Source organism: Lissotriton vulgaris, unplaced genomic scaffold (genome assembly GCF_964263255.1).
Source record: "Lissotriton vulgaris unplaced genomic scaffold, aLisVul1.2 SCAFFOLD_1449, whole genome shotgun sequence".
NCBI lineage: Eukaryota > Metazoa > Chordata > Amphibia > Caudata > Salamandridae > Lissotriton > Lissotriton vulgaris.
The window spans coordinates 157,910-183,974 of NW_028249667.1; the positions used below are offsets into that span (position 1 = coordinate 157,910).

The window sequence follows — 26,065 nt, forward strand, 5'->3', positions numbered from 1 at the left end:
CCTGTAGGTCAGCCTCCTCTGAGACTTGATCCACGACCTGGGGCAAGGGGGAAGGCGCAGCCTTAACCCTACCGCTCTTTTTCTTGGGAGGTGTCTGGTCCGTTGTTCCAGGATCCAGCACCTGTTCAGTGGGGCATTTCCTGACCTGTGACCTGGTCACAGCGAACACATGTGCTGGCAAGCCTAACATTTCCATGTGAGTCCGGTGCTCCACTTCTGACCATTGTGATGACTCCAAATCATTGCCCAACAAACAATCCACTGGGAGATCTGGACTAACTACAACCTTCTTTTGGCCAGTTACCCCTCCCCAGGAGAAAGCTACAATTGCCATACTGTGATTGGTAGTGACATTGCTTGCATTGGTCACCAGGAATTCTGTACCTGGCATGATCTGTCCAGGGTCCACAAAGTTAGGTGTCACCATGGTGACACTGGCACAAGTGTCCCTATAGGCCTGAGCCATTTTTCCATTTATGAAAGGCGTCTGTCTGTATTTGCCCAAAGTATTGGGACTTACGTCAGGGGACATATCCACATCCCCTGTACTGACAAGGACAGCCTGAGTGAGTGTGCCAACTAAGTTGTCACGCCCCTCAGAACCCAGGGTTAACCCTACTAAACCCTTGGGAGGCGCACTACCACTGCTGGCTGTACTAGGGGGCACAGGTGCCTTAGGGGCTGCAGTGGCAGGAGTCTGCCCTCCTCCTTTCTTGGTGCACTCACTAAACCAGTGAGATTTACTTTTGCAGTACTGGCACCATCTTTTGGATTGGCCTTCTTTCTTCTTTTGGGGAGCCTGACCCCCACCCTCTTTGGGTTGTTGGGGACCTGTCGAAGACTTCTGGTCATTTTGTTCCCCCTTAGAATCTTTACCCTTCTGGTCTGCTTTCTTCTGACCACCTTGATTCTGGCCCTGGTTCTGTTTAACTCTTGTACGAACGCATCTGTCTGCCTTCTTTCCCAATTCTTGGGGAGAGGTCAGATCCGAGTCGACAAGATGCTGATGCAACAACTGGTTCTGACAATTGTTTAAAATTTGTTCTCTCATCATCAAATTATACAATCCTTGGTAATCAGTAACCTTACTGCCCAGCAACCAGCCCTCAAAAGCCTTAGTGGCACAATCGACAAAGTCAGACCAGTCTTGAGACTGCGTCTTCTGGGTATCCCGGAACAGCACCCTGTACTGCTCCGTGGTTAGGCCAAACCCTTCGACGAGTGTATTCTTCAAGACGTGGTAATTATTAGCATCCTCTACCCTTGTGGTGAGGAGCTTGTCTCTTCCTTTACCTTCAAAGGAGAGCCACAAGATAGCTGCCCACTGACTCTGGGGAACACCTTGCACAGTGCAGGCCCTCTCCAAAGCAGTAATCCATTTGTGGATGTCGTCCCCTTGTTTAAAGGGGGGCACTATCTTACCAAGGTGTTTCGTATCAAAACTCCTTTATTTATTTATTTATGGGCTTATATAGCGCTATGAATAAACTCCCAAGGGAGTATCTCCGCGCTGTAACAGGCCGGTGCAAGACTGAAATTAGGGAGCGCATAGTTAAAAATGCTGTAAACAAGGGACACTCTAAAATGAACCAAACAGAAACGTTTTAAAATGTTTTCTGAATTGACAGTGGTCATTACATTTCCTTAGTGACAACGGAAGTGAGTTCCACAATTTGGGACCCACAACAGATAATGCTCTTCCACCCAACCTGGTTTTCGTGATCTTGGGAACGTTTAGTAACAATTGGTCACTAGATCTAAGGGCACGGATGGGAACATAAGGAATAAATTTGTTCGCCAAATACTCAGGTCCCAGTTGGTTAAGGCCCTTGTGTATAGTACAGCATGTTTTAAACTTCACTCGTTGACGTATTGGCAACCAGTGAAGCTCATGAAGTAGTGGTCTGGAGGGGGATCTAGGGGGTGCATTTAACACCAGCCTAGCTGCCGTGTTTTGCACCACCTGCAAACGGTCCAGAACCTCCTCGTTTGCACCTAGTAGAAGGCCGTTACAATAGTCAAGCCGACTAATGATCAGAGCCTGAACCAGAGTTTTCCTGTGAAAATCAGGGAGGAAAGGGAAGATTTTACGAAGGAGGCCAATCACATGAAAGCACGCTCCTACAGTGATATTAACATTTTGCTTCATGGTTAGCTCTGGTTCAAGCCTGACGCCCAAGTTCTTGACCGTAGTTTTTGGCACAGGGACTGGGCCCAATTCGGAGGGCCACCATTAAGGAGACCATTGAATCCTGGCTTCACCAAAGAGCATCACCTCTGTCTTTCCAACATTGCATTGTAAAAAGTTGGATGACATCCACCTTGCAACTGCCTTCATCCCATCGGAAAAAGAATGTAAAATATCCGGGGTGAGAGATTTGAAGGGGAAGAGCAGTTGCGTGTCGTCTGCGTAGGACACCGGACAGAAACCAAAAGCTCTGGTAACATCTGCCAAGGGGGCCACATAGGTGTTAAATAGCGTTGGGCTCAAACATGAGCCCTGTGGAACCCCCTTGGAAATGCTAACTTCCTCCGATCTAAAGTCACCCATGGTGACAGATTGGGTGCGATTGGAGAGAAAGCTTCTGATCCAGTCCAGTGCCCTACCGCCGATTCCACTCGCAGACAGTCGTTCGATCAAGATGGTGTGGGAGATCGTATCGAACGCTGCCGATAGATCCAGTAACACCAGGACAACAGAATAGCCTTTGTCCTGGTATAACCGTAGATCGTCAGTTACCGACATTAAAGCTGTTTCAGTACTAAATTTAGGTCTGAAACCTGACTGCGAGGGATCGAGACTACCAGAATGTTCTAGGTAGGTAGATAGGTGCTTATTGGTGTGCTTTTCGATGACTTTTCCTAAGAAAGGTAGAAGGGAAATAGGCCTCAAGTTGGACATGTTAGACCAAGGAATCGATGTATTCTTCCTAATAGGTCTAACTAGGGCTTTTTTCCAGGCCAATGGGACCACTCCAGATGCAAGTGATAAGTTTACCAGTCTCTGCACAACTCTGCACATACCTATTGCTAGGTATAATGCTGCCACCAGTGGGGACTGCCCCACTTAACTGTTGCTCTCTAGCAAAGGCAAGCCTCTCTTTGGCCAGGGCAAGTTCTTCCCTTTCAATCCTCAGATTAGCTGCCCTTTCTTTAGCTTCGTATACTCTCCTCTGAGGGGACGTCATCCCTCTTTGAGAAGAGTTGTGAGAGCCATTGGTTTGAAGGGATCTGCCAGAGTCTCTTGACAGAGATCTGGCTCGTCCATTCCCAATGTTAAGCTGACCTGATAGTGGCCCCAGGGGTCCCCCAGTACCACTGTCATGTTTGCTTAAGTTGGACCTGCTTAGTCTAACGACTTCTACCTGTCCCTTATCTGCCTCATCCCCAGAGGGATCCTCATCCTCATCATCCTCCACATCTTCGTTCTCAGTTGCGAGGTGGATGAGGTCAGGATCGTCTCTGGTTCCCTCGAGGGGAGGCATGTCTCCTTCTGGATTAGAAGAGCTGGGAAGGGTCTCAGCTTTTCTGGCATCATAAGTCTCCAAGAGACCAATCAGAAAGGACGTTGTGGGGTTAGACCCCTGCTTGATCTTCCTGGAGTGACACACTTGTCTTAACTCCTTGAAGCTCAGCACAGTATATCTTGAAGGGATGACCTGTGGAGGGTCAACTGACACAAGGGGAGACTCAGAGTTTCCTCCTTTGTCCGACATACTGTTTCTAGTGTGGTGTAAGTGATGCACCTACCTACACTAGGTGTTTGCCTACTGATCCCTTGCTAAGAGTTGCAGCCAAGGTGTGCTAAGCCTTGAGGAGCTACAACAGCTGGTTCAGTAGAACTCAGAGTATTCTAAGCTTTAGTTATATGTACTAACAGTACTTATGTGATCTTTCAACAAGATATTCTTAGGATACGTGTGGTAAAACAACAGCAAGCTCAAATCCCAACCGCTGCTCACCAATGTGAGAAGTTGGCCCGATATGCAACGTTCGCTATTCTAGCGACCGCTATGTATCGTTCCAACGACCCTTATGGTGTTTGGTTGTAAGTCAACCTATAGACCAGCTATCCTAGTAGCGTGGATACGAGCAGTCTAAGGCTAAAGACTCGAGAGGGCGTGTTAAGCCAGCTGTTTACCACACATGTACCCCTTGAACACCAAGTGAAAGGACACCACACAAGTGTTATGAAAATAAACAGGATATTTATTAAGATTCACAACAGCCCTGTGCTCTTTATGAGGACAGGGTACTAAGCACAAACCAAATCTCTTAGGAAAATACTTCAAGTGCACAATTAAAACAAGTGTCCGAGGACACGGAAAGTTTAAGGTCTCGGGCGGACCCGATAAGGCAAGTCGGAAGCGAGGGACTCGGGACCCTAGAGTAAAGAGGCTATGCAGGCACTGAAATGCCGAGTTACCTAGCCACGAGGGCTGCGGCTGCACAAGTCGTACAGGCGTCGGGGTCTTCGCTGACGAGCCAGGAGCCGGAAGAAAAGGAGTTGCTGGCCGGCGACCAGTGATGAATAGTTCGTAGAGATCCAAGCCTGGATCAGAGATTGATGATACCTGAAAGCAGAGGGGACCAAGTTCGTACTACTAGCCAGTAGTCAGAGGGTACCAGGAGGGCACCGGTTGGCCGTCACCTCGACCAGGTGAGTGGGCGACGCTAGGCTCTGCAGCCTCACGGACCAGGAGGCGTTGTCGCCGACCACGGTGGAGGTGCGAGCTGTCCCACGAAGGATGATGCTGTCGGCGTCGCTGGGCCCAGGATGGGGCAACAAGCCTTGGCAGATCTCAGGGCCACGTGGTGGGCCTAAGGTGGCGTCTTGTGTGGACCAGGAGGGTCCGGGGTGCTTCTCGCAAAGATGGAAGCAAGGGCCGGTCTGGAGCAACCAGACCAGCAGTGTTGATTGTCGGATGTCGTCACAGAAGGGCACAAGCCAGCGGCTAGTGACCAGACAACGTGCTGAGCAGCGAGCAGAAGGGCCCCACGCAGATCGTGGAGATGCTGGGAGACTGCACTTCGGTGCTGGAGCGGCTCAGGGTCGGGGCTTCTCGGACCCCAGAGTACTCACCAGAGAATTGCTTCGATGGTCGTGCTGGTTAAGAGCGTGCAGGTTCTGATGATGGCCGGTCCCTCGAGGTCTCGTCGCACCCACAGATCACAGCTGAGCTGATGACGTGGGTAGAGGTCAGAGGTGCCAGGGAAGCCGGTTCTCGTCGAGCTGGGCCGTCGGATTCCTTGAGGAAGGACTTACAGCAAACCGCAGAGTTCTTAGATGGTGCCCGCTGATGCAGGGTGACTACTCCTTAGTCACAAGGGAGAAATCTTGAGAAGAGTCTTGAATGTCCTTTCGTAGAAAGTAGTTCTTGATTCAAAGATGATCTAATTTGGAAGGGTCCCCGCTCCGGCCTTTATTCTAAAGAAAGGGGTGGGTACATGACTAGGTCCTGCCCTAAGGGTGGGACCAGGAAGGGGGGTAGTTACACCCCTCTCCCCTGCTGGACTTTCCCCAGGCCAGGGCTGGTGCCCCTGGAACTGGTTCTAACCGGCAGATGCGTAGTGAGCACCGGGGTGCCACTCCGCAGTCACCTTCTCGCAAAAGCCCTACCTACCCAGAATACACAAACCCTGTCTGGGACGGTGCGAACACCGCCCTCGACAGGAAACCCTTTGTCCAAGCTCTCCTCGCTGGAAGGACTCCCAGCAGCAGGAGGTCAGACTCGTGTCTGTGGTGGCAGCATCCATTTTGTGGAGCTGAGGCTTTAGTTAACTTTAACCGGGGTTCACAGTTACGTACATGTCGTGTCCCTCTAGAAGGGCGGAATGCTAACCTCGTCGCCAGAATTGGTGAGGGGGCAGCATCCCGATTCGTATGACACCTTATTCGACATGCCTTGATAACGCGACACCGAAGTTACCGCTGTGGTACGCGTTATCATGGAACAGCCATTGGATCTTGACTCCGCAAGCTGCAACCGGGCTCGGCTCGGGCCAGAACCTAGTTCACACGAGCCCACGCACTCTGCCTTCAGGATTGTTAAGGCCTGCCATAGGAGTGACTGATAGGAACTCGGGTGTCCATTGTATGGTTAGATATAGAGCTACTATACCTAAAGCAAAGGGTGATTACACGACTTTGCCCCAGCTGTCATGCAGCCAGTTGTGTCAACTTCAGGAGGCCAGCCATGGGTGGCATAATACATGCTGCAGCCCCTGGCGGCCCTGGGTACACCTATGCCCTGCGTTACGGGGTCTGATAAGGTGGCCCAGTACCAATTGGTAAATGCACCTAGGGTACATATCGTAATTTAGAAAGAGAACAGCCAGGCTGTGGGTCTGATTGGCAGGCCCACAGCCAGAGAAAGTCGTAAACCAGTGAAACAAAAGCAAAAAATCTGGGTGATCATAGGATTGCAGACCCTACTCTCCTACACACTCCACACACTCAACCCAGGCTGCAACAACAACTGCAAGCTAGCATCACCAGCCGACACCCATGGACCCTTCAGCTGTCACCGCTGCCGGCACACCTGCAGCACCGCCAAGAACACGGATGCAGCACAACCCGCCCACAAGAACACAACCGAACCGAAGACCCTGCAATGCATCCTCCTCAACGTCCGATCCCTCCACAAACACGAAACAGAAATCTGGGACCTCCTCGACAGCACCACCCCAGACGTAGCATTCTTTACCGAAACCTGGACCAACACCACCTCGGGACCGGACATCGCCATCGCTATCCCCCAAGGATACAAGATCTCCAGGAAGGACCGCCCCATCCACCCAGGAGGAGGAATCGCCATCGTCCACAAATCCAGCCTCAGCCTGAGCACACTCCCTGACGAGTCCACAGAACTGATGGAACACCTTCACTTCAAGATACTGGCCAGCCCCACCGCCGCCCTCCGAGGAACCCTCATCTACCGACCCCCTGGACCCCGCGGACCCTTCGCCAACTCCATCACGGACATTATCTCCCCGCAGGCCATCGCATCCACCAACTACACCCTGCTGGGAGACCTCAACTTCCACCTCGACAATCAACTGGACCCCAACACCACATCCCTCCTGGACAACCTCCACAACATTGGACTCCGCCAGATCGTGACCGAGCCCACGCACTCAGCAGGACACACCCTCGACCCCCTTTTCACTACAGGAAACTCCATCACCTTCAGCCACACCACCAAACTCCCATGGACCGACCATCGTTGCGTCCACTTCACCTTCAGAACACCCACCATCCACAGACACCAGCACCTGCTTCCACAAAGAAACTGGACCAAAATCACCGATGACCAGCTCACCTCCTCACTCAACAACTCTACCCCAACCATTGCGGAAAACGACGACCCCAACACCGCAGCCCGAACCCTGCATAGATGGATCTCGGACAGCACCAACACCATAGCCCCCCTCAAGAAAAACAATACCCCTGCCAAGAAAGCCAGATGGTTTATCACCGAACTTCGAGAGTCCAGGCGCACATGCCGCCACCTTGAAAAGGCCTGGAGAAACACCAAATCCACAGAAGCCCACAACAACTTCAGAGCCGCCACCAACGCCCACCATCAACTCATCAGAGAAACGAGGAAAAAAGCGATTGAAGACAGTATCTCCACCCACGCACACAACAGCAAGGAACTCTTCAGCATCATCAAGGAGTTTGCCCAACCCACCAGCGAGTCTACCGACATCCCTCCCTCACAAGACCTCTGCGACAAACTCAGCATCTTTTTCCACCACAAAATCAAGAGCATCTACGACAACTTCGACGAAGACAACCAACACACTGAACCCTCACCAACCACCCCTGACACCCGGAAACCAGCGATTGATGACTGGACAGCCCTCACCACCGAAGACACACTGAAGACAATGAAGTCAATCCACTCAGGGGCCCCCACGGACCCCTGCCCCCACCACATCTTCAACAGAGCCGCCAACACCATCGCACCGATGCTCCGCCAAACCATCAACCGCTCCCTGGCGACCGCCTCGTTCCCCGGCGACTGGAAACCGGCCGAGGTCAACCCCCTCCTAAAGAAACCCTCAGCGGACCCCACCGACCTCAAAAACTACAGACCCATCTCCCTGCTCCCGTTCCCAGCGAAAGTCATCAAGAAGGCCATCAACAGCCAACTCGCCACATTCATTGAAGAACACAACATCCTCAACTCCTCCCAATCCGGCTTCAGAAAAAACCACAGTACGGAAACCGCCCTCCTCGCCGCAACAGACGACATCCGCACCTTACTGGACAAAGGAGAAACAGTAGCCCTCATCCTCCTCGACCTATCAGCGGCGTTCGACACAGTCTCCCACCGCACCCTAATACGCAGACTTTACGATGCAGGAATCCAGGACAAGGCCCTCGACTGGATCTGCTCCTTCCTCTCCGGCAGGACGCAGCGGGTCAGACTCCCCCCTTTCCCCTCGGACCCCACACCGATCACCTGCGGAGTCCCCCAGGGCTCCTCCTCAGTCCGACGCTCTTCAACGTCTACATGGCTCCACTTGCCCCCATCGTCAGAACCTACGGACTCAACATCGTGTCATATGCAGACGACACCCAGCTCATCCTCTCCCTATCCAACGAGCCCAACACCGCCAGACGCAACTTTCGAGAAGGCATGGAAGCCGTCGCCAAATGGATGAAAAACAGCTGCCTTCAACTAAACACCAACAAAACAGAAGTACTCATCATGGGCCCAAACCCCGACGCCTGGAGCGACACCTGGTGGCCCACCGCCCTCGGAAACCCGCCAACCCCCATAGACCACGCACGCAACCTGGGAATCATCCTGGACTCCGAGCTCAAAATGGACCGCCAGATCAACTCTGTCTCATCTTCCTGCTTCCACACCCTCCGCCTCCTTCGTAAGACCTTCAAATGGATCCCTCTCGAACACCGAAAGACAGTCACTCACGCCCTGGTCACCAGCAGACTCGACTACGGCAACGCACTCTACGCCGGAATAAACAAAAACCTCATCCGCAAGCTACAGAACATCCAGAACGCCGCCGCAAGACTGGTCCTCAACCTGCCAAAACACTGCCACATCTCCCAGCACCTGCGCACACTCCACTGGCTCCCCGTCGAGGCGAGAATCACCTTGAAGATGCTCACCCACGCACACAAGGCCCTCCACGGCACCGGACCAGCATACCTGAACAGCCGACTCAAATTCCACGCACCCCAAAGGACCCTACGATCAGCCCAGCTTTCCTACGCCGTGGTCCCCCGCACCAGAAAGACCAGATCGGGAGGCCGCTCCTTCTCCTTCCTCGCGGCCAAAGCATGGAACGCCCTTCCGCTCCACCTCAGACAGACAACATCGCTCCCCATCTTCGCAAGAAACCTCAAAACCTGGCTCTTCGACAGACCCCCTCCTTGATGGAATGGAACCTGCACCCCCCATCCCCCCCCCCACCCCTAGCGCCTTGAGACCCTTACGGGTGAGTAGTCGCGCTTTAACAAACTCCTGATTGATTGATTGATTGATTGACACGCTACTACTGCAGCCTTAACCCTGGCCGAGGCAGCGCGCGTGCCCCTGGTGGCCCCCACCCACGCCTGATCTAAAACCCCCGGCTGGATAAGGTCCTCCCGCCCGGCCCTCGCGAGCAGCAACAAGGCCTCCCGGACCTCCTCTGATGACACCCCCAACATCTTGCCAAACACCACGCTTCAGGCGGGAACAACTGAACCGGCTGTCGTGTAACAGCCCCGACGCCGATCGTCCTAACCCAAAACCTGCAGACTACGCTAAAACACTAGAAAACCAGCCCTAAACTAACCTCCCTTTTCAGCTCCCTCCCGATGGTGCCAGGCGCAGGAAGAGGAAGTTCCCTTCCTCCCCTGCGCCTAAATACCCACCCCCTAACTCCTCCCCTTCCCCCCTACCTGGCCTATCAATGCGCGAATGACCCCGGGGGAAGACTAGTCTGCGGCTCTGCTTCCCAGCCTGGTACGACTCGTACCACTGTTTTAACCTTGCCGAATGTGTACGCGTCTCACGCGAGATGCGTGAGACTTGGTAAGGCCTTCTGCCGGTAATCATACGAGGCGCACAGGGGCACTCCGAGGCATACAGCCTTAACAAATATTGCCAGAACGAGCCGCAATAACAATCTTAACAGTGCCTGAAGCCCAGTGAACCGGCTGTAGAAGTATTTAACCCCTTCTAGGCCCCGACCTTTGCAACTGAGGCCTATATCTTATGGTTGAACATTGTGGCATTGCTTCTGAAGTGAATTGAGCCATTTTGAAGTACTGAATATTACAAATACGAACTGTGGCATCATTCTAAAGAGTAACTGGAACGTTTAAAGATTGTATGTACAAACCTGCTTAAGAGTTATATAACTGATATATTTTTACAGAACCAACAGTCTTGTGTCATTGTGTGGTGGGTTAATGAGTTATTGTGTGTGTTATTGCAAATGCTTAACCACATGTGCTCCTGAGATTAGCCTTGACTGCTTGCGCCCCACTACCTAGAGGGTAAGCAGGGGTTATTTCTGGAGAGTAATCCCTTGCCCTGAGTTAGAGGAGAGGGTCCATGCTTGTCGCAAGTACATACCTGTGCCAACCAGCGACCCCCAATTCTAACACATAGCCTCATGATGGAGGTGGGTGGTACCCAGAAGGCCTGGCCATGCTGCTGTGGTCTGCTTCTGTTTCCAGAGCCTCATGATGGAGGTAGGTGGTACCCAGAAGCCTCGCCAGGCTGCTGTGGTCTGCTGCTGTTGTCTGCTTCTGTTTCCAGAGCCTCATGATGGAGGTAGGTGGTACCCAGAAACCACGCCAGGCTGCTGTGGTCTGCTGCTGTTGTCTGCGTCTGTTTCCAGAGCCTCATGACGGAGGTACGTGGTACCCAGGAGGCCTCGCCACACTACTGTGGACTGCTTCGGTTTCCAGAGTCTCATGATTGAGGCACGTGGAACCCAGAAAACCTCACCAGGCTGCTGTGTTCTGCTTCCGTTTCCACAGCCTCATGATGGAGGTGGGTGGTACCCAGAAGGCCTGGCCATGCTGCTGTGGACTGCTGCTCTTTGCAGAGCTTTGCTCACAGTTTCCCTGATGCCCCTCCAGTCTCTGTCCACGTTCCCGCGGTCCAGCCTGGGCTGAGGTGGCACATTCCGTGGTGTGGTTTGTGTGGACGTGTCTGCTGCAGGCATATGTTTCAAAACTCAGCTTTTTGTGTTTCACTCTTTCTATGATTCCATCTCTCTGGAAAGATATATTCTGGGGTCCGGGAAATGTAGGTTATTTAATGAGTAATGCAGATTTTTCCATACTAACGCACAAGAAAGGCATCCTTTCATTAAAGATATGTGGGCTGACATCAAGCTATACATTTTGAAGATGAGGAGGAGGGCATTCATAGAGCACATCCCTATATACAAACAAACAGTGGCAAAGCCAATAGGTGCAGCATGGCTAAAATTAATTTTAAAAAGTGCTATGGTATGCACGAGAGACTGGCAAAGCAACCACCAATTCTGTGCACAAGAGCGTCAAAGGGGTGCTCATAACTGCTGTGCACAAGCGCTTAAGTCTATTGCTACTGCTGTGCACGAACACCTAGCAGGGTAGGCAACACTATTATGTGCAAGAGTCTGGAAGAGGGGGCTTCACTACAGTGCATTAGAGCCTCTGAAGCCTCTGCCACTGCCGTGCACAAGAGCCTGGAAGGGGGGCATCACTACAGTGCACTAGAGCCTCTAAGGCCTCTGCCACCGCCATGCACAAGAACCTGGAAAGGACCACCACTGGCACCTGTGCAAAATAGCATGGCATGTGAGCTACTGCTAAGCACCACGGTGAACAAGTGACTTCCAAGTGAGCCGCAATTAGTGAGAACAAGCAACTATCAAAAGAAGCATCCACAGTGAAATGCAGCTTTCCAGGGGTCCACCGCCACTATGTGCAAGCAACCACAAAAGGAGCCACCATGTGCACAGGCCTCTGTCACAGATAAAACGATCACTACTGTGCAGAAGAATCCGCCAACATGTCAGCCACCACAGAGCAGAAGAGTTTTCCAAGTGTAAGACTTCACCAGTGCACAAGAGGCTGACAATTCCCTCTCACTACGATGCACCAGGGCCTGGGAAGTGTGATTAAGATGATTAAGATTGCGAACAGTCTTTTGTCTCCACTGGTGGTTGGTCAAGGCGTCCCTCAAGGTTCGATCCTTGCTCCCACTCCGTTTAATCTTTATTTAGAACCATTAGGGAACCTCCTAAGCAAATCTGGAATCCTCTACCATCTCTATGCGGATGACACCCAAACATACCTCAAGGTGTCTTCCCCTCATGATCTCTCACTACTCAGCTCTACACTCAACGCTATTCACAACTGGATGTTAGTGCACCAACTCATTCTGAATCCCTCCAAAACTGAATTCCTCCTCTTATCTAGCTCTCTCTCCCCACCTCTTGTTCAATCCTGGATGGATCAGTTGAATTTACTCAACAGTAAACCCATCATTGTGGACTGAGCTAAATCCTTAGGTGTCATACTTGACAAAAGATTCAACCTAATCTCACACATCAATTCCATGGCCAAGAGCGCACGTTATCAGCTGCGCCTTTTATGGGGGATTCGTCGGTTCTTCCCGGAGAATGACCTAAAAACTCTGGTCCAATCGCTAATTCTTTCTAGATTGGACTATTGTAATTCTCTTCTTTGCGCCTTGACGCCTTCGGGCAAAGTTGCGCTTTACAAATCGCCATTCAATCTTCTGACTGGCCTTCCCAAATCTCACCTCTCTCCCCTCAAATCCGTCCTCCATTCACCAGCTCGCTTCATTTCAGGGTTCAAACAAAGTGACCACATCACTCCTATCCTGTCTTCTCTCCGATGGCTTCCCATTGAGTCTAGAGCTAGCTACAAAACGGCGTGCATCACCCACAAAGCTTTACACTCTCCCTCCCCTCTCTATCCGGCGAATAAACTGAAATTGTCTGGAGGCTCAAGACCTTCTCGGAATGCGGAAAAGTTCCTTCTTGAGCCCCCCTCCTTCAAAAGGGAAAAATTGATGGCACAATCGTTCTCAGGTAATGCTGTGAGAATCTGGAACTCGCTTCCTCCTTCGCTCCGCTCCGTGACATCACCTCCATTCCAGATCTTCAGAGCGGACCTCAAATCTCTTTTATTCCAAAGACACTTTCAGAACTAATTCCCTCCTTCTCAGACCCCGCCAGGAAGTTATTTAGTCATTGTAAATTTGTCACATATATTTATATTTTTGTTTGTACATCCTGTGCTTGTTGCGTTTGATATTGTGTTCCTTTTGCCTGCGTTGTTTTGAGTCTATGGCCTGCTATTTTTCGCCAGGAAGTTCTTTAGTCATTGTATAATTTGTCATTTATATTCATATTTTTGCTTGTACAGTAGGTGCTTGCTGTGCTTGAGATTGTGTGCCTTATGCCTGCGTCGCTTTGATTCTATGGCATGCTATTTTTATTTGTTCCATTCCTGTAACAGTTCTCTCATGTAACGTAACTGGTTCTATTGTACAGTGCTCTGACACCTTCAGGTAAAATCTGCGCTTTATAAGAATGCATTAAATAAAATAAATAAAAATAAAAAGAGAACCACTGCGCTGTGTCACTGCTGGTCACTACACACTTCCGGTCGGGAGCCGGGCGGTTGTGCTCCGGCTCGGCTCCCGGTCCGCGCGCACTTCTGGAGCATCTAGCGTCGGTTCCCTGGAGCACCGGGGGCTGAAATTGGTCGCAAGGCTCAGCGGAGTATGTAGGATGTAACTTGGGAGCACTTACCTGCCATGGCACCTGCGGGAACTTCCTCGTCCGACGCTCTCGGCCCGCGATTGAAAATAGCGGCTGATGATCGCCTTTGAACACCGGCTCAGTGGAGGGCGACGCTTCCAGGCTCTGGGTTCCCCATCATCGACTCCCGCACCCAAGGTGAGCCGATCTCCAGAGGGGACTTCGTGAGGCGCTACCTGTTTTGCTGCGAGGGGCCCGTCCGACGGGGGTGCCATGTGGTTGCCTGACTCTGCAATGGTGGCGCCTGTGACCCAGCAGCGCTGATAATTCTCGCTGCTCACTGTGTGGACTCCTGGGACCTGGTGTTGTGTGGAGGGCCCTGGGGGTGGCAGCGCGACTTCCACCACGAGCCCTTGCTTGCTGCTGTGAGCTCGTCATATGGCTCTGTCACACGGGACCCATGCCTGATTCTAAGATGGCGCCTACAATACACAGCTACCGCTGTCTCTGCCTGCTCATCAAGTGTGCTGTTACGACTGTGGGGGTCTTGTGCTGCCGGCTAATCCTGGAGGGGACAGACATCTTGCACACCATGCTCCCCTGTGCCCTGCCCTAGCCCAGGACCCTCAGCCCTCCCAGACACCGGAGCTCACATTGTGCTTAACTGGACTCTGGTGAGAGGCCCCTCCTTCCCTTTGCTTCAAACTTTGCTGCCTTCCATCTCTGCCTGGGTGCCTGTGGTCTCTCTCCCCTGACCCTCCTCTGGTCTCCGGATTGATCTCCTCTGCCCCAGCTCCTCTTGAACGATGAGGCTGCGACTTTGCTACGGACTGCCTTTCTCCCCCTGGACCTGCTGGCTATGCCAGCCCTCTTCCTGAACTTTCGGACTTGGACCTTCGTGCTCCCCGCCATTTTCTCTGTATGACTTGCCTCTTCTTCTAACTTTCTCTTCCGCCATTTTAGTGATCTCCCACTGACCTTTCGACTTTCCTATTGTCTCTCCTGTTGCCTCTGACACACTCCTCACTGTCTTTTTCACCACTCTCTGCTTCCCTCTCTTGTTTATCTCACGTGCCTGCCTTCTCTGTGACTCTTAGAGTATATCCAGTCCTTTCCCTTCCCTATGTATATAGAGATAGCTCTAATCACTGGTATATACTGTAGAACGTTGTGCTCTCCACCATTCCTATGTGACTCTTAGAGTATATCCAGTCATATCCCTTCCCTATGTGTATAGAGATAACTCTGACTAGTCTCCCATGTGATTGTTAGAGTATATCCATGTGTATCCCCTCCCTATGTTGATAGAGATATTACTAGTATAGGCCTAGAGTATATCCATTTGTATACCTTTTTGTAACGCTTGTAATCCTAAGTCCGTATGCTTTTAACTGGTTCCTTTGTAATGCAAAAAATGTGCAATCATTTTACGCATGTAACCGTCAGTCCTTATGTTTTCCACTGGATCCTATGTAAAGCGCTCTGACACCTTCGGGTAAAGTTCGTTATCTCTCGTGCCTGCCCTCTCTTAGAGTATTTCCAGTCCTTTCCCTTCCCTATGTATATAGAGATAGCTCTAATCACTAGTATATGCTGTAGACCGTTGTGCTCTCCACCATTCCTATGTGACTCTTAGAGTATATCCAGTCATATCCCTTCCCTATGTATATAGAGATAACTCTAACGACTAGTCCCCTACGTGACTGTTAGAGTATATCCATGTGTATCCCCTCCCTATGTTGATAGAGATATTACTAGTATAGGCCTAGAATATATCCATTTGTGTATCTTCCTTGTGTGATTCTATCTCTTGTACATTTGCAATTTTTTTCTGTTTGTACCTTTTTGTAACGCATATAATCCTAAATTTTTTTTATAACGCATGTAATCCTAAATCCGTATGTTTTCAACTGGTTCTTATGTAAGTCAAAAATTTGCAAATCTGTTTTTCCGATTGTAACCATCAGTCCTTATGGTTGAAACTGGGTCCTATGTAAAGCGCTCTGACACCTTCGGGTAAAGTTCGCGCTATATAAAATCGCATAAATAAATAAAATAAATAAAGGGAGCCCACAAAGTGCAAGAGAACTTGATGGAACATTGGTCGCCCCTTGTACACGAATTCCACAACGGCACAGCAAGGTAAAGATGCCTAAGACCCGTTGAAGTGAGCCCCACCCCCTTCAAGGCCTCCGCCACTGCCAAGGGTAATGGAATGTGAAGAGGACCCCACCACACACAAGAGCGTACAAATGTGCACCCCCATGCACAGTATCCTGCTATGGTTTGATTTGTTTCTGTGCACTAGCAAGGGGCACGCGTGCCACCATTTTGGAGGAGAGCCTTGCAAAATAAGGCTACCAACTGGAGCCACTCACAGGCATAAGACCCTGCAAAGGTGCAGACCGCTTTGCGCAAGAGCTGGAGAGAAGAATGTGGCGTAATGGCTAGAGCTACCGACTTTGGAACTGAGAACCGAGTAGTGGGGGCATTGGGTGAAAAAAAGGGGAGCTGGGGAGGGCGGGTGGTTTTGGTTGAAATAGCCAGTGAAAGGTGACAAAGAAAAGGATAACTCCACAGATACCAGGAGGAGAAGGAGAGGGACTACAGAGTGTATGCACGTAAGTTAAATACAAATAAAACAAAAAAGGAGTACCTGCGGCCAGTGGAAGCACATCGACCATATGAGGCATTTCTTGGTCCATGATCCATGGCATGGATGAAAATGCCAAAGACTTCAAAACCCAAGAGGAAGCCAGAGGCCAGGAGGAGCACCTGACCAATGGGAAGCAAGTAAACAAGAGTGACGTGGGAGCCAACCAATGGTAGGAAAAATAATGTAATGATTAGAAGGCTGTAAACCCCTTTTAAGATTTTATTCACAAGACATTTTGCAAGCACAACACAGGTGAGGTGCAGGCGAAACTAAAAAACACCTCTAGGCACTTTTGGGTGACTCCAGTAAGTACTTAAAATGATCAAACTACATATACCCTAATGGCCAGAGCTGACGACTTCGGAGATGGGGGCCAGGTTCCAGGCCCAGTGTCTGTTCATTATCCTGTGATTCTGCTTAAATCACATAATCTACCCATGACTAAAAAAAAAATGAACCCAATCTCATGTAATGTAATTTGTAGCTCATGTAAAGCGCTCTATTACCTTGGGCCGAGTTTGTGCTATATGAAGCTGCAAAAAAGAGAGTGAATTCTTAAGGCCAGTCCATACTCATTCATAGGTGGACGCACCTCCGGGCACTTTGGTAATTCCTGTTGTCTGACAGAATATTGTGGGCAAAAATATCGAGACACAAACATTGTATACTAGAAGCGTATAAGTATTTTGTTTATACTTTTCCCACATCAGGTTTCTTTAACGTGTCTACAACTGATGTTCTCCCTACACTGTGTCCTGAAGATGGTCTTGCATACTCACTAAAAGACTGACACGTCAATGTCGTATCCAGTACAACCTCTTCATAATGGACTACAAGTTGACGTTGCACCTGAGACAATGGTTTTGTCCCATGGACTCTAAATAAAACTGTTGCATAGTTGCCTGTTGGATCAACAAGGGTGTGCTTTTATTTGACCTGATGGGAGTACTCAGATCAACAAAGGATAAATAGTTAAAATATATATCTTTTCTCTTTACACCCGTGGTGACAGAGCAGGCTGCATATTTCATATTGATTGTATTATATACTTTTATTTGTTAACTGGGATCAGATTCATTAGCCTCAATCAGAAAACTAAGGCATCTTTTTGTAAATGTCTCCTCCAGGAGTCAGCTTGTGTTTTGATCTTTATGTACCAAGTCTCCTGGGAGATTATTGGGTTGCCCTATTGTTCATGCATATGTGCAAATACAACATATAGTTTGTTGAACCATCCATGTAGTCATGCATTTATGGAAACCAGGGGTGTTGTGAACCCCTCGCTTTAGCAGCTTAAGTGGGGGTAGTCAGTGCTCCCCATGGCCTGTTAGTTGTGCATTGGCCTCTTTGCTGTGGAGTGCTGAGAAAAGCTTTAACAAGCATTGGCAAAGCCAATAGGTCTCGCCTTTGGAACCATTATAAGTGTTAAGTTATCCAGCACAATATCCTTGGTGCAACAACATCCACTGTTGCATGGTTAAACACTTATAAGGTCCAAAAGGCAAGACCTATTGGCTATGCCAATGCTTGTTAAATTTTACAGCCATGTGAGAACTATATGGTAGTTCTGCTGGCCTACACCACGAAGTGGATAGTAGCCACATGTCTTGGTGCGTTGACTTCCACAACTGTAATTGATTTTTCTAAGAAAGAGTTTTCCAGGTAAGCTATTACCAAAGTATTTGTGACAGACAAAGCTACAGAATTTGTTTTACCAAAAATGTGAGAATTTCTAGATAGGTTGTCGATTTCACATCAGAGGAGAGCAATTTATTTCCGACCGGCAAATGATCTTGTGAAAGTCATGAATAAGATGGTGAAAGCATGTGTGCAGAGAGCTTTGTAGTGCAGAATGTCTCTGGTGGAAACACGGAAGAGACCTGTGGCCACATAGGACCAACACCTACTTCGGTGGCCGGGATTTCACAGTTTCAGAGCATAACAACAAAGCAGAAAACAAACTAGCCCAAGTTGGTTATCTCTGGGAGGTAAAGTTCTGTGCTCTGGGCGAATGAAGTGAATGGAAAGGGCAGAGTTCATAAGGAAAAGTATAGGAAACTATTTGTTTCCTATCATGGAGTCAAGTGTGGAAAAGTGAATGTAGGCAACATGGTATGCTTGAAGAAACCGAGGTTCCTGAAGAAGGAAACTACAAGCTTCATGGGTCATTATAAAATAACTGAAGTAAGAAGTAATGTCGTACTGTTGGAAACAGTTGACGTATGGAATATGTCACAGCTGGTGAGAGTCAAGAGTGAATTGAGTCATAAAAGAGACATCTGGGGTACGACATGGCACAGGGTGGGTTCTGCAGAGAAATGGATGGGGAGTAGAGAACATGGTTCTGGACTGAGCGAGGCAAAAAGAAACTGGAATGGATGAAAAACTTTGTCCAGCGTTGAATCTTTAATTACGGTGGAAGTATAATAATTTGGTGTGGTGCCTTTAGTCTTAGATTTCATGTTAAGGAAAATGAATGTTCCTTTCCATTTCGCTTTTCTAGATCGTTTTTCAATCTGTATTGAATTCACATGTCAATCTGTGTTTATTCATCATGTTTAGTGACAAGGAGGAGGTGTTAAGATTTGACCTGATGGAAGGGTTAAAACACGGACACCAGCAGATTTCATGATGGACTGGGGGAGTTCATTGTGACAGTATGCGGGGAACGTTGAAGGTATTCAGACCTGCAAGTCGTTTGTAGGGATTTATTTAATCAGAAGACTTCACCTGCAGTCTGAGAGTTTTATTCACACTAAACAAATATTGCCTGGTAAGAAAACGATTTCAGCATTGTGTAAATCATTATCTAAATCCTTCCTGCACCAGACAAACAATCAAGTAAAACTAGCTGGCAATGGGCAAGCCAGCACGCTACGTTGCAGTCTGTGGAGAGATCAAAACAAGCGGTGTTCACTTTTCAAGCACTTGCACTCGTGCTTGTGAATGCGTGCCGCTGCTCGCTCCCGCAAGGTGGATGCCGCCACAAGTATGAGTGCAAGTGCTTGAAAAGTGAAGACCGATTGCTAAAGTTCCTCTCCTACAGCACTGCATGTGCGAGCTGCCTAGGCGAGACCTAAAAATGCTTTAAAAGATTAGCAGGACTAGCCTTGGGGATGGGGAAGTCAGGGGTGTCTAAGCGGGCCAAGTTCAGTGAAAGGCATAAAGAAAGGATGAAATCGTGCAGAAAGAACAGAGGGCAGTGAATGGAACATATGGGAGAAAAGGAGGTAAGAAAGAAAAAAATGTGAGGAAAGAAAGAATGACGGTAGAGGGAAACTGTACAGTAAGAATTGGATATTTCAGAAACGGTCAAAGTAAGGAAGTGTGAAAAGAAGGAAATATGAAAGGAAGGAAGGAGGGTAGGGTCTAAAGAACAAAGGAAGGGTGCAAGGCTGGAGGATTGGAAGGATGAAAGGCTGGATTGAAGGGTGAATGCATCAGTTGGTGAAAGGATACAAGAAACGGAAAGTGGATGGAAAGGTAGAAGGATGAATGGATGGGAGATAAAAAGTATGGATGGATTGAAAGGTGAAAGGCTGGATGGATTAATGTGTGAACGGATGGATTGATGGCATTTCAGTGGATGATTGGAATAATGAGGCTACAGAGGTGTAAGGAGGAATGGGACGTTGGGAGGATGAAAAGTTAAGAGTGATGAATTTAAGAGAGATGGGAACTACTGTAGAACATTTATGATTTACCTGCTTTGCTCATCCTGTGTCATTAGAAGTTTGGTTCAAAGTGGGGGGGGGCATTTTCATTGTCTCATTACCTCCCTAGTGGCAAGTTGAAGATTTACACAATTGAAGTCAGGTGGTCTTACATTCTGGTGATCCAGTCTTAATATATGTGTGTATTTTTGAGGATTAATTCCTCAAAGCTACTTAATAGATTTACACCAAATCAGAAAAAGCACTCTTTCAGGACCAAGATCTAGCTTTCTATCAAGTTTGGTGTTAATTTATTCAGCGGTTTGCGCTGTAGCCGTGTCTAAAGTTCCCATGGAAAAATGAATGGGGAAAACGTGTTTTGGGATCGCCCCACAGGACCCCGTTCGACGGATTACCACAAACATTTTCATGCACAAACTAGCCAAGAAGTAGCACTTTTTTGGAATGTTTCATGGAGATTCCTCCAACAGAGCAAAGTTATTAGCAACACAAAAACGTCATGTCCTACGTGGTCCTAATTATAACTACCCAGTAGCAGTGCTTAATTTGTGCAGGTGGTTTCTGGTGCTCGTATAAACAAAGAGATTCTATCAACGTGTAGTGGTTTTATTTTTATTTTTGTTTATTTCCGTGGTGCAGCTCTCTCTTAAACAGTGGAAAGATGAGAGCATTTATGTGCTTTTAAAATACCCCTCACACACTAAAAAAATCCAATAGTGTCATGCTTCATCATGGGGGTCTTCCCGTCCCTCTACGGGGCGGGGCGTGCTGCGACCAGCGGACTACGCGGGAGCACTGAATAATGGTGACAAAGGCTATGTGCTGGTGCAGAAGTGTCAGTGAAGTGTAGGGACCTAACTAGTGAAAGTGAGAAAAATGAAAAAGGTTAAAAATTCCCTGGCTAGTAGAAAAAAATTATTTATATAAGTGCTCGTCACTGGTACTTAATTACCAAGCACTTATGACAGTCTGCCACATAGTAACGCTGTTTGTTTTATTTAGAGATGAGTAAAAGAACAGTTTACTAATTCAATGTACGCTAAAATGGCTCATTAATACTTGCCACCCAAGCTGTTCTTATAGCTTTAGGTTACTGGAATACTCTGATTTGTCACACTTAAGGGAGTGTGATGGTCAGTAGTTGTGTTGGCAGGGACAATGTGTGGGGCACGCTTCAATGACCTCCTGACGAGGGTTTGGGCACTTTTTTTTATGTTACAAATGAAGTGGTGCTTAGTAGTGTATACATACATATTCGTCCTAAAAAGTTTGTGAGGCAACGGAATAGGAGAATTGTGGTAATACCTTATATTTTCCTGCTTCCAGAATGTGCGGTATTTACTCCACACAAATTCCGCCAGGTAAACTACATTTGTGGGGTAAAAAAGGGCGCACAAACTGTAATCCCGATTCAGCCACAAATTCCTGCTCAAACTGGAATCTGCAGGAGTACATTTTCGGTAGTGCGAGGACTTTCAGAGATCTCAGCCTGTCACAGACTGCCAACCTCTTGTGGTTCCGTGTGAATTCACAAACATCTTTAGTCACGCTTCAGACAGACGAGGGGACATTCAGGCGCAGCTGTCTAACAACCCAGCTCTGCGCACAGCTTTGCTCTCGCTGTCTCACAGGCCTCCCCCGCTCCTTTATTTTGGGGGTGTTCCCGACCCCTTTAAAGCCGGTAGAAGGGGGCGCCGAGCCCCGGCTGCACCCCAGACCTCTTCGCATGCGAGCCGGCGGGTGGAGGCCTCCGCTGGGGCTTACAACATGAACCAAAGCGCGGCATTCTTCTGCTAATTAAAAGCATCTCGAGCGGCCGCGGTATTCGCCAGTGGGCACGGCATCTGGGTGGCACGGGGCCAGGCAGCTGCCAACCTCTGGGACGGGGAGACAGGAGCGCCTGGCACGCGTCCCAGCGCACGTGGCTGGCGTGCCGGTGCACTGCGCGCCTTCTTCCTGGCACTGGCCCGTGATGCAGTGTGAACCGCGTCAAGGAGTGTGACAGGAGCCGCTGACAAAGCCGGTAGGCCTGCCTTCCATTCCCTCTATACACATGCAGGGCTGGCGAGGCAGAAAATCGGCGTCACAATATTGTTTGACATAATATAATATTGTGGCTTACATCTATCATTTACAAAAATGTTGAATCATTGGAGTTAATATCTGGAAATCTATCTGCAGTTGGACAATATTTTTGTAATCAATTTTTAGGGCACAATATTTATGTCAGACAACGCTATAGGAAGGCGCACATGCGCAGAGAACGTGTCTACTGGACCTGGGGTCGGACTAGCCTATGAGGCAATCAGACGCTGCCTGAGGGGCGGGTCTGACTGATCCGCGCATGGGTCGTTTTCTAGCAGCATGTGGGCCTGGTTTATGGCCAGGTGGGCTCTTTTTTACTGTTGATTTCCCTGACATTACCACAAGCATTGCCTACAGGAAGTACAAATGCATGCTGTTTTCTGTATCCTGCTAAATACCCATACAGTGTGGGTCTGATTCACAAAGAGCCTCCGCGCTTGTGGCGCAGGCCCCACAGTCGTGGGAGAGTCTCCATCAGTGGCTGATTTGTAAAAAACATAAGTGCTGGAGCTGGCATCAGGGGGCAGCTTGCGCCATCCAATTTCTTCTGTTTGTGCCGCATAAAACATAACCAACTACTACCTGGGAAGAGGAGTTGGCCTAATGGCTAGAGCGGTCGACCTCGAATCTAGGGAATCAGGTTCGAGTCTCGGCAAGGATGCGCAACATCCTGTGATTCTGGGCAAATCACTTAATCTCCCCGTGCCCACCATAAATGGTATGTCCTTAACTGGTGCTCATGAAAAGCGCTGGTGTTGATGATTATGTGCCAGTGCTCAGCACCGCAAACCACCGGCTCAAATTAAGCACTGGGCTCTGCACTCGGGGGGGAACCTCCACAATGAGAATTCTGATTTTCACCCCTTCCTGAATCAGGCTGTGTGTCTTGATAAGTTTAAAACTGGGCTGATTTGCACATGTGGCCCACTTTTTCAGCTATCTGGGTCGCTGATGGGATCCATTCTTATTTTGGTTCACCGACCTATTATTCCCAGCCCGACCCTGACTGGACACAGAGGCATAAACAGGCAATACATTCAAGCGTGCATGCACATGACGACTGCATGCCTACAGTAAAAAGTACTGTTTTAACAGAATGAAAATGTATGCAGGCGCACATGCAAACACATTACAAGCATCAAAGCGCCCCAGAAAGCATACCACACAACAATACTGACACACACATGCATGCAGAAAAATATATCAGCAAAATAGATTCTTTCGGAAAAAAATGTTTCCCTTAAACCATACATGGTAAAAAAACAAATCAGTATTTACAATGCCAATAAAAGCTTAGTACCCTTCAAACTACTTATGCAACATTAATGGATTTCCACCTCAAAATGTCCCCGCGTAAGCCATACAGTCAAGCGATGCCTTGATATGCAATGCACTGCAAGGGTGTCTCAATCACTGCTTAGGATCCAAAAAGCCACGAAATGGCGTCTCATACCAATGCGCCCGCATGAGGGTGCTATTCATTTCTTCCTCTGTGCAGTGTACGCCCCATAACAAAACAGTAGAGTAGATGCACCCCCGTTGCAGCCCCTTGAGTGCTGATTGCTGATATATACATATGGGGGAAATTGGGCTAGCGGATGCCTGGGAAAGCCAGTCTCAGCCACCCAAGCAAGTAGTTAAGAAGGCCTATTGGGAGTGAGTGTCTAACGAAGTAACACGAAATCTGAAGCATGGTTCCCTGACGGAGAAATTCCTAGACTCCAAGCCCATTCACAAATTGGAACCCTTCCTAGACTTCATTGAATCCCCTAGAGATAGGGCATTGTATTTGAAGTTTAGGCTTGGCACACTACCTCTGAATGCTTTCACTGCGGGGTGGACACCCTTGGGAGAGAGGGTAGGAGGTTGCCCTGGTTGCGCTTCCCCCTCAGAACCTATCCCCCACTTCCTCTTCTCCTGTCAAGCATATGGCCAGGCGAGACGGAGATGGTTGAAACCTGTGTACTCCAACTTAGGGACTAAGCATCATAGGGAGGCATTGCGCATTCTTACATCAGACACCTCTGTGCTCAGTGTAGTATGTGGGACAGCTAAATACCTGGGATGCGCTTGGCTAGTTAGATCCAAGCTCCTATAGGCACATCAGTTGCAGATTATGGAGCCCCTGCAATGCCCTCTGCTTTGTTATGGTTTTCAGTGTGTCATCAGTGAGGTCATGAGTGATGCCACTGACCATGTCATGAGTGATGTTATATGTGACGTCATCAGCAGTGCATTGCTGGCACGCAAGTTATAGTTAGCTGAACTAACTATAATGGGGGAATTTCAATGGTTTTGTATAAGTGTAATGTCCAGCTAACTATAACATGTGTGAAACCTGTGTTTTTGTCAGTGAATTTCTAAGGTTTTTTAAATGCTAATTCCTAACTATAACTGGTGTGAAACCTATGGTTTTTTCAGTGAATTTCATAGGTTTTTTTAAATGCTAATTCCTAACTATAACGTGTGTGAAACCTATGTTTTTTTCAGTGAATTTCTAAGGTTTTTTAAATGCTAATTCCTAACTATAACGTGTGTGAAACCTATGGTTTTTACAGTGAATTTCAAAAGGTTTTTTAAATGCTAATTCCTAACTATAACATATGTAAAACCTATGTTTTTTTCAGTCAATATAAATGTAAATGTATGTATGCTTGTAAAGCTCACTATCACCTTTCAGTCATCCTGGCGCGGTATACTGCTGTGGAACCCTTCCTGGCTTTCCCTGTGAGATGCCCCCTACTGGGCACCCCCAAGGTGTAGCCAGGCATCCCAGCGCTTTCGGGCCGTTGTGGAAATTAAGCAAGCTATTGCCCAGAGTTGCAGAGTGGGGCCCATGATTAGAGTAGGCACTGAGGCGAGAATTATCGAGTCCGTGGACATTGAGCCCAAGATATATATATATATATATATATATATATATATATATATATATATATATATATATATTCTTTCATACCATACTTCACGATCAAAGAAGGCGCTGACTCCGTGAATCTGAATCCAAACTTTATTCTTGATCAGTTTCTGCTTAGACGCGTTTTGGCGTTTCCGCCTTGCTCACTACATCTGCCTTTCAGTTGAAGACGTACATTTATGCACAGAAACATGGGTGTGTCATTCAATTAGCGTTACAGGTTAGAACCAGATGTTGCCATGGTTACATTGTGGCTGAACCTGTATTGAATAGTCTTTTCACACTTTTTTGTACCCAAAAAGAGCAATATTTTAGAAACATTTTACATATGTTCATATTTCACCAATTACATGTATTCGTATGTTTATGATCTTCTCGTCATGCAACATGTTAAAAATAGTCACAGCTGAATTAAGGTCATGTTTTAACCATTTGTGATAACAATAGTGAAAGAAAAAAAAGGTTAACACAATGTGCTACATATTCTTGTTGGTCCCTGCCATAGATGTTCCGATTTAAAGGTCCTGCAATAGTAGCCCATCTGGTTTGCCTGTGTGTTACTCTCTCGGTTAGTGCCGCAAGAAGACGCTGTGGACATGTGTAGGGAGACCTTGCAGTTTCCCGAGAGGAGCCACAGGAGCCGAACACACTCTACGTAGTACATGTGCCCTAGGTAAGTGGTTATAGAGTGCGGCTCTGTGTTAGTAAATTTTACGAGATACGCAAATGCACTCTCCCGTGTTTACTAAGACAGCCTCTCTGATCTTGTGTTGGCCCCAAAGGGTAATCGCGGCCAGGCATAGCTCAGGATCTCGAGTGAAAATGCATGTTTGTTATTAGATGCCCGGCGATAGTTGAAAACGTGAGCCACATGAATGTGTTAGAATCGCTCAGGTTTGTTAGTTATAGTGACACAGTGGTTTTCGAATTCCATTGCACAGTGGGAGTTTTGGCTGGAGGTTGCCGGGAGGACCC

The 26,065-nt window shown here is 48.4% G+C and overlaps 1 protein-coding gene across 1 annotated transcript in view; it reads right to left on the minus strand.

The window, feature by feature from the left end:
* Positions 1-16,463, minus strand: part of LOC147663501 (uncharacterized) — a 43,516-nt gene extending 27,053 nt beyond the window's left edge. Inside the window, exon 1 of the mRNA XM_086950405.1 lies at positions 16,415-16,463. Coding sequence (XP_086806531.1) covers positions 16,415-16,463 — 49 coding nt within the window. The remainder of the gene's footprint in view (positions 1-16,414) is intronic.
* Between the last annotated feature and the right edge of the window lie 9,602 nt (positions 16,464-26,065).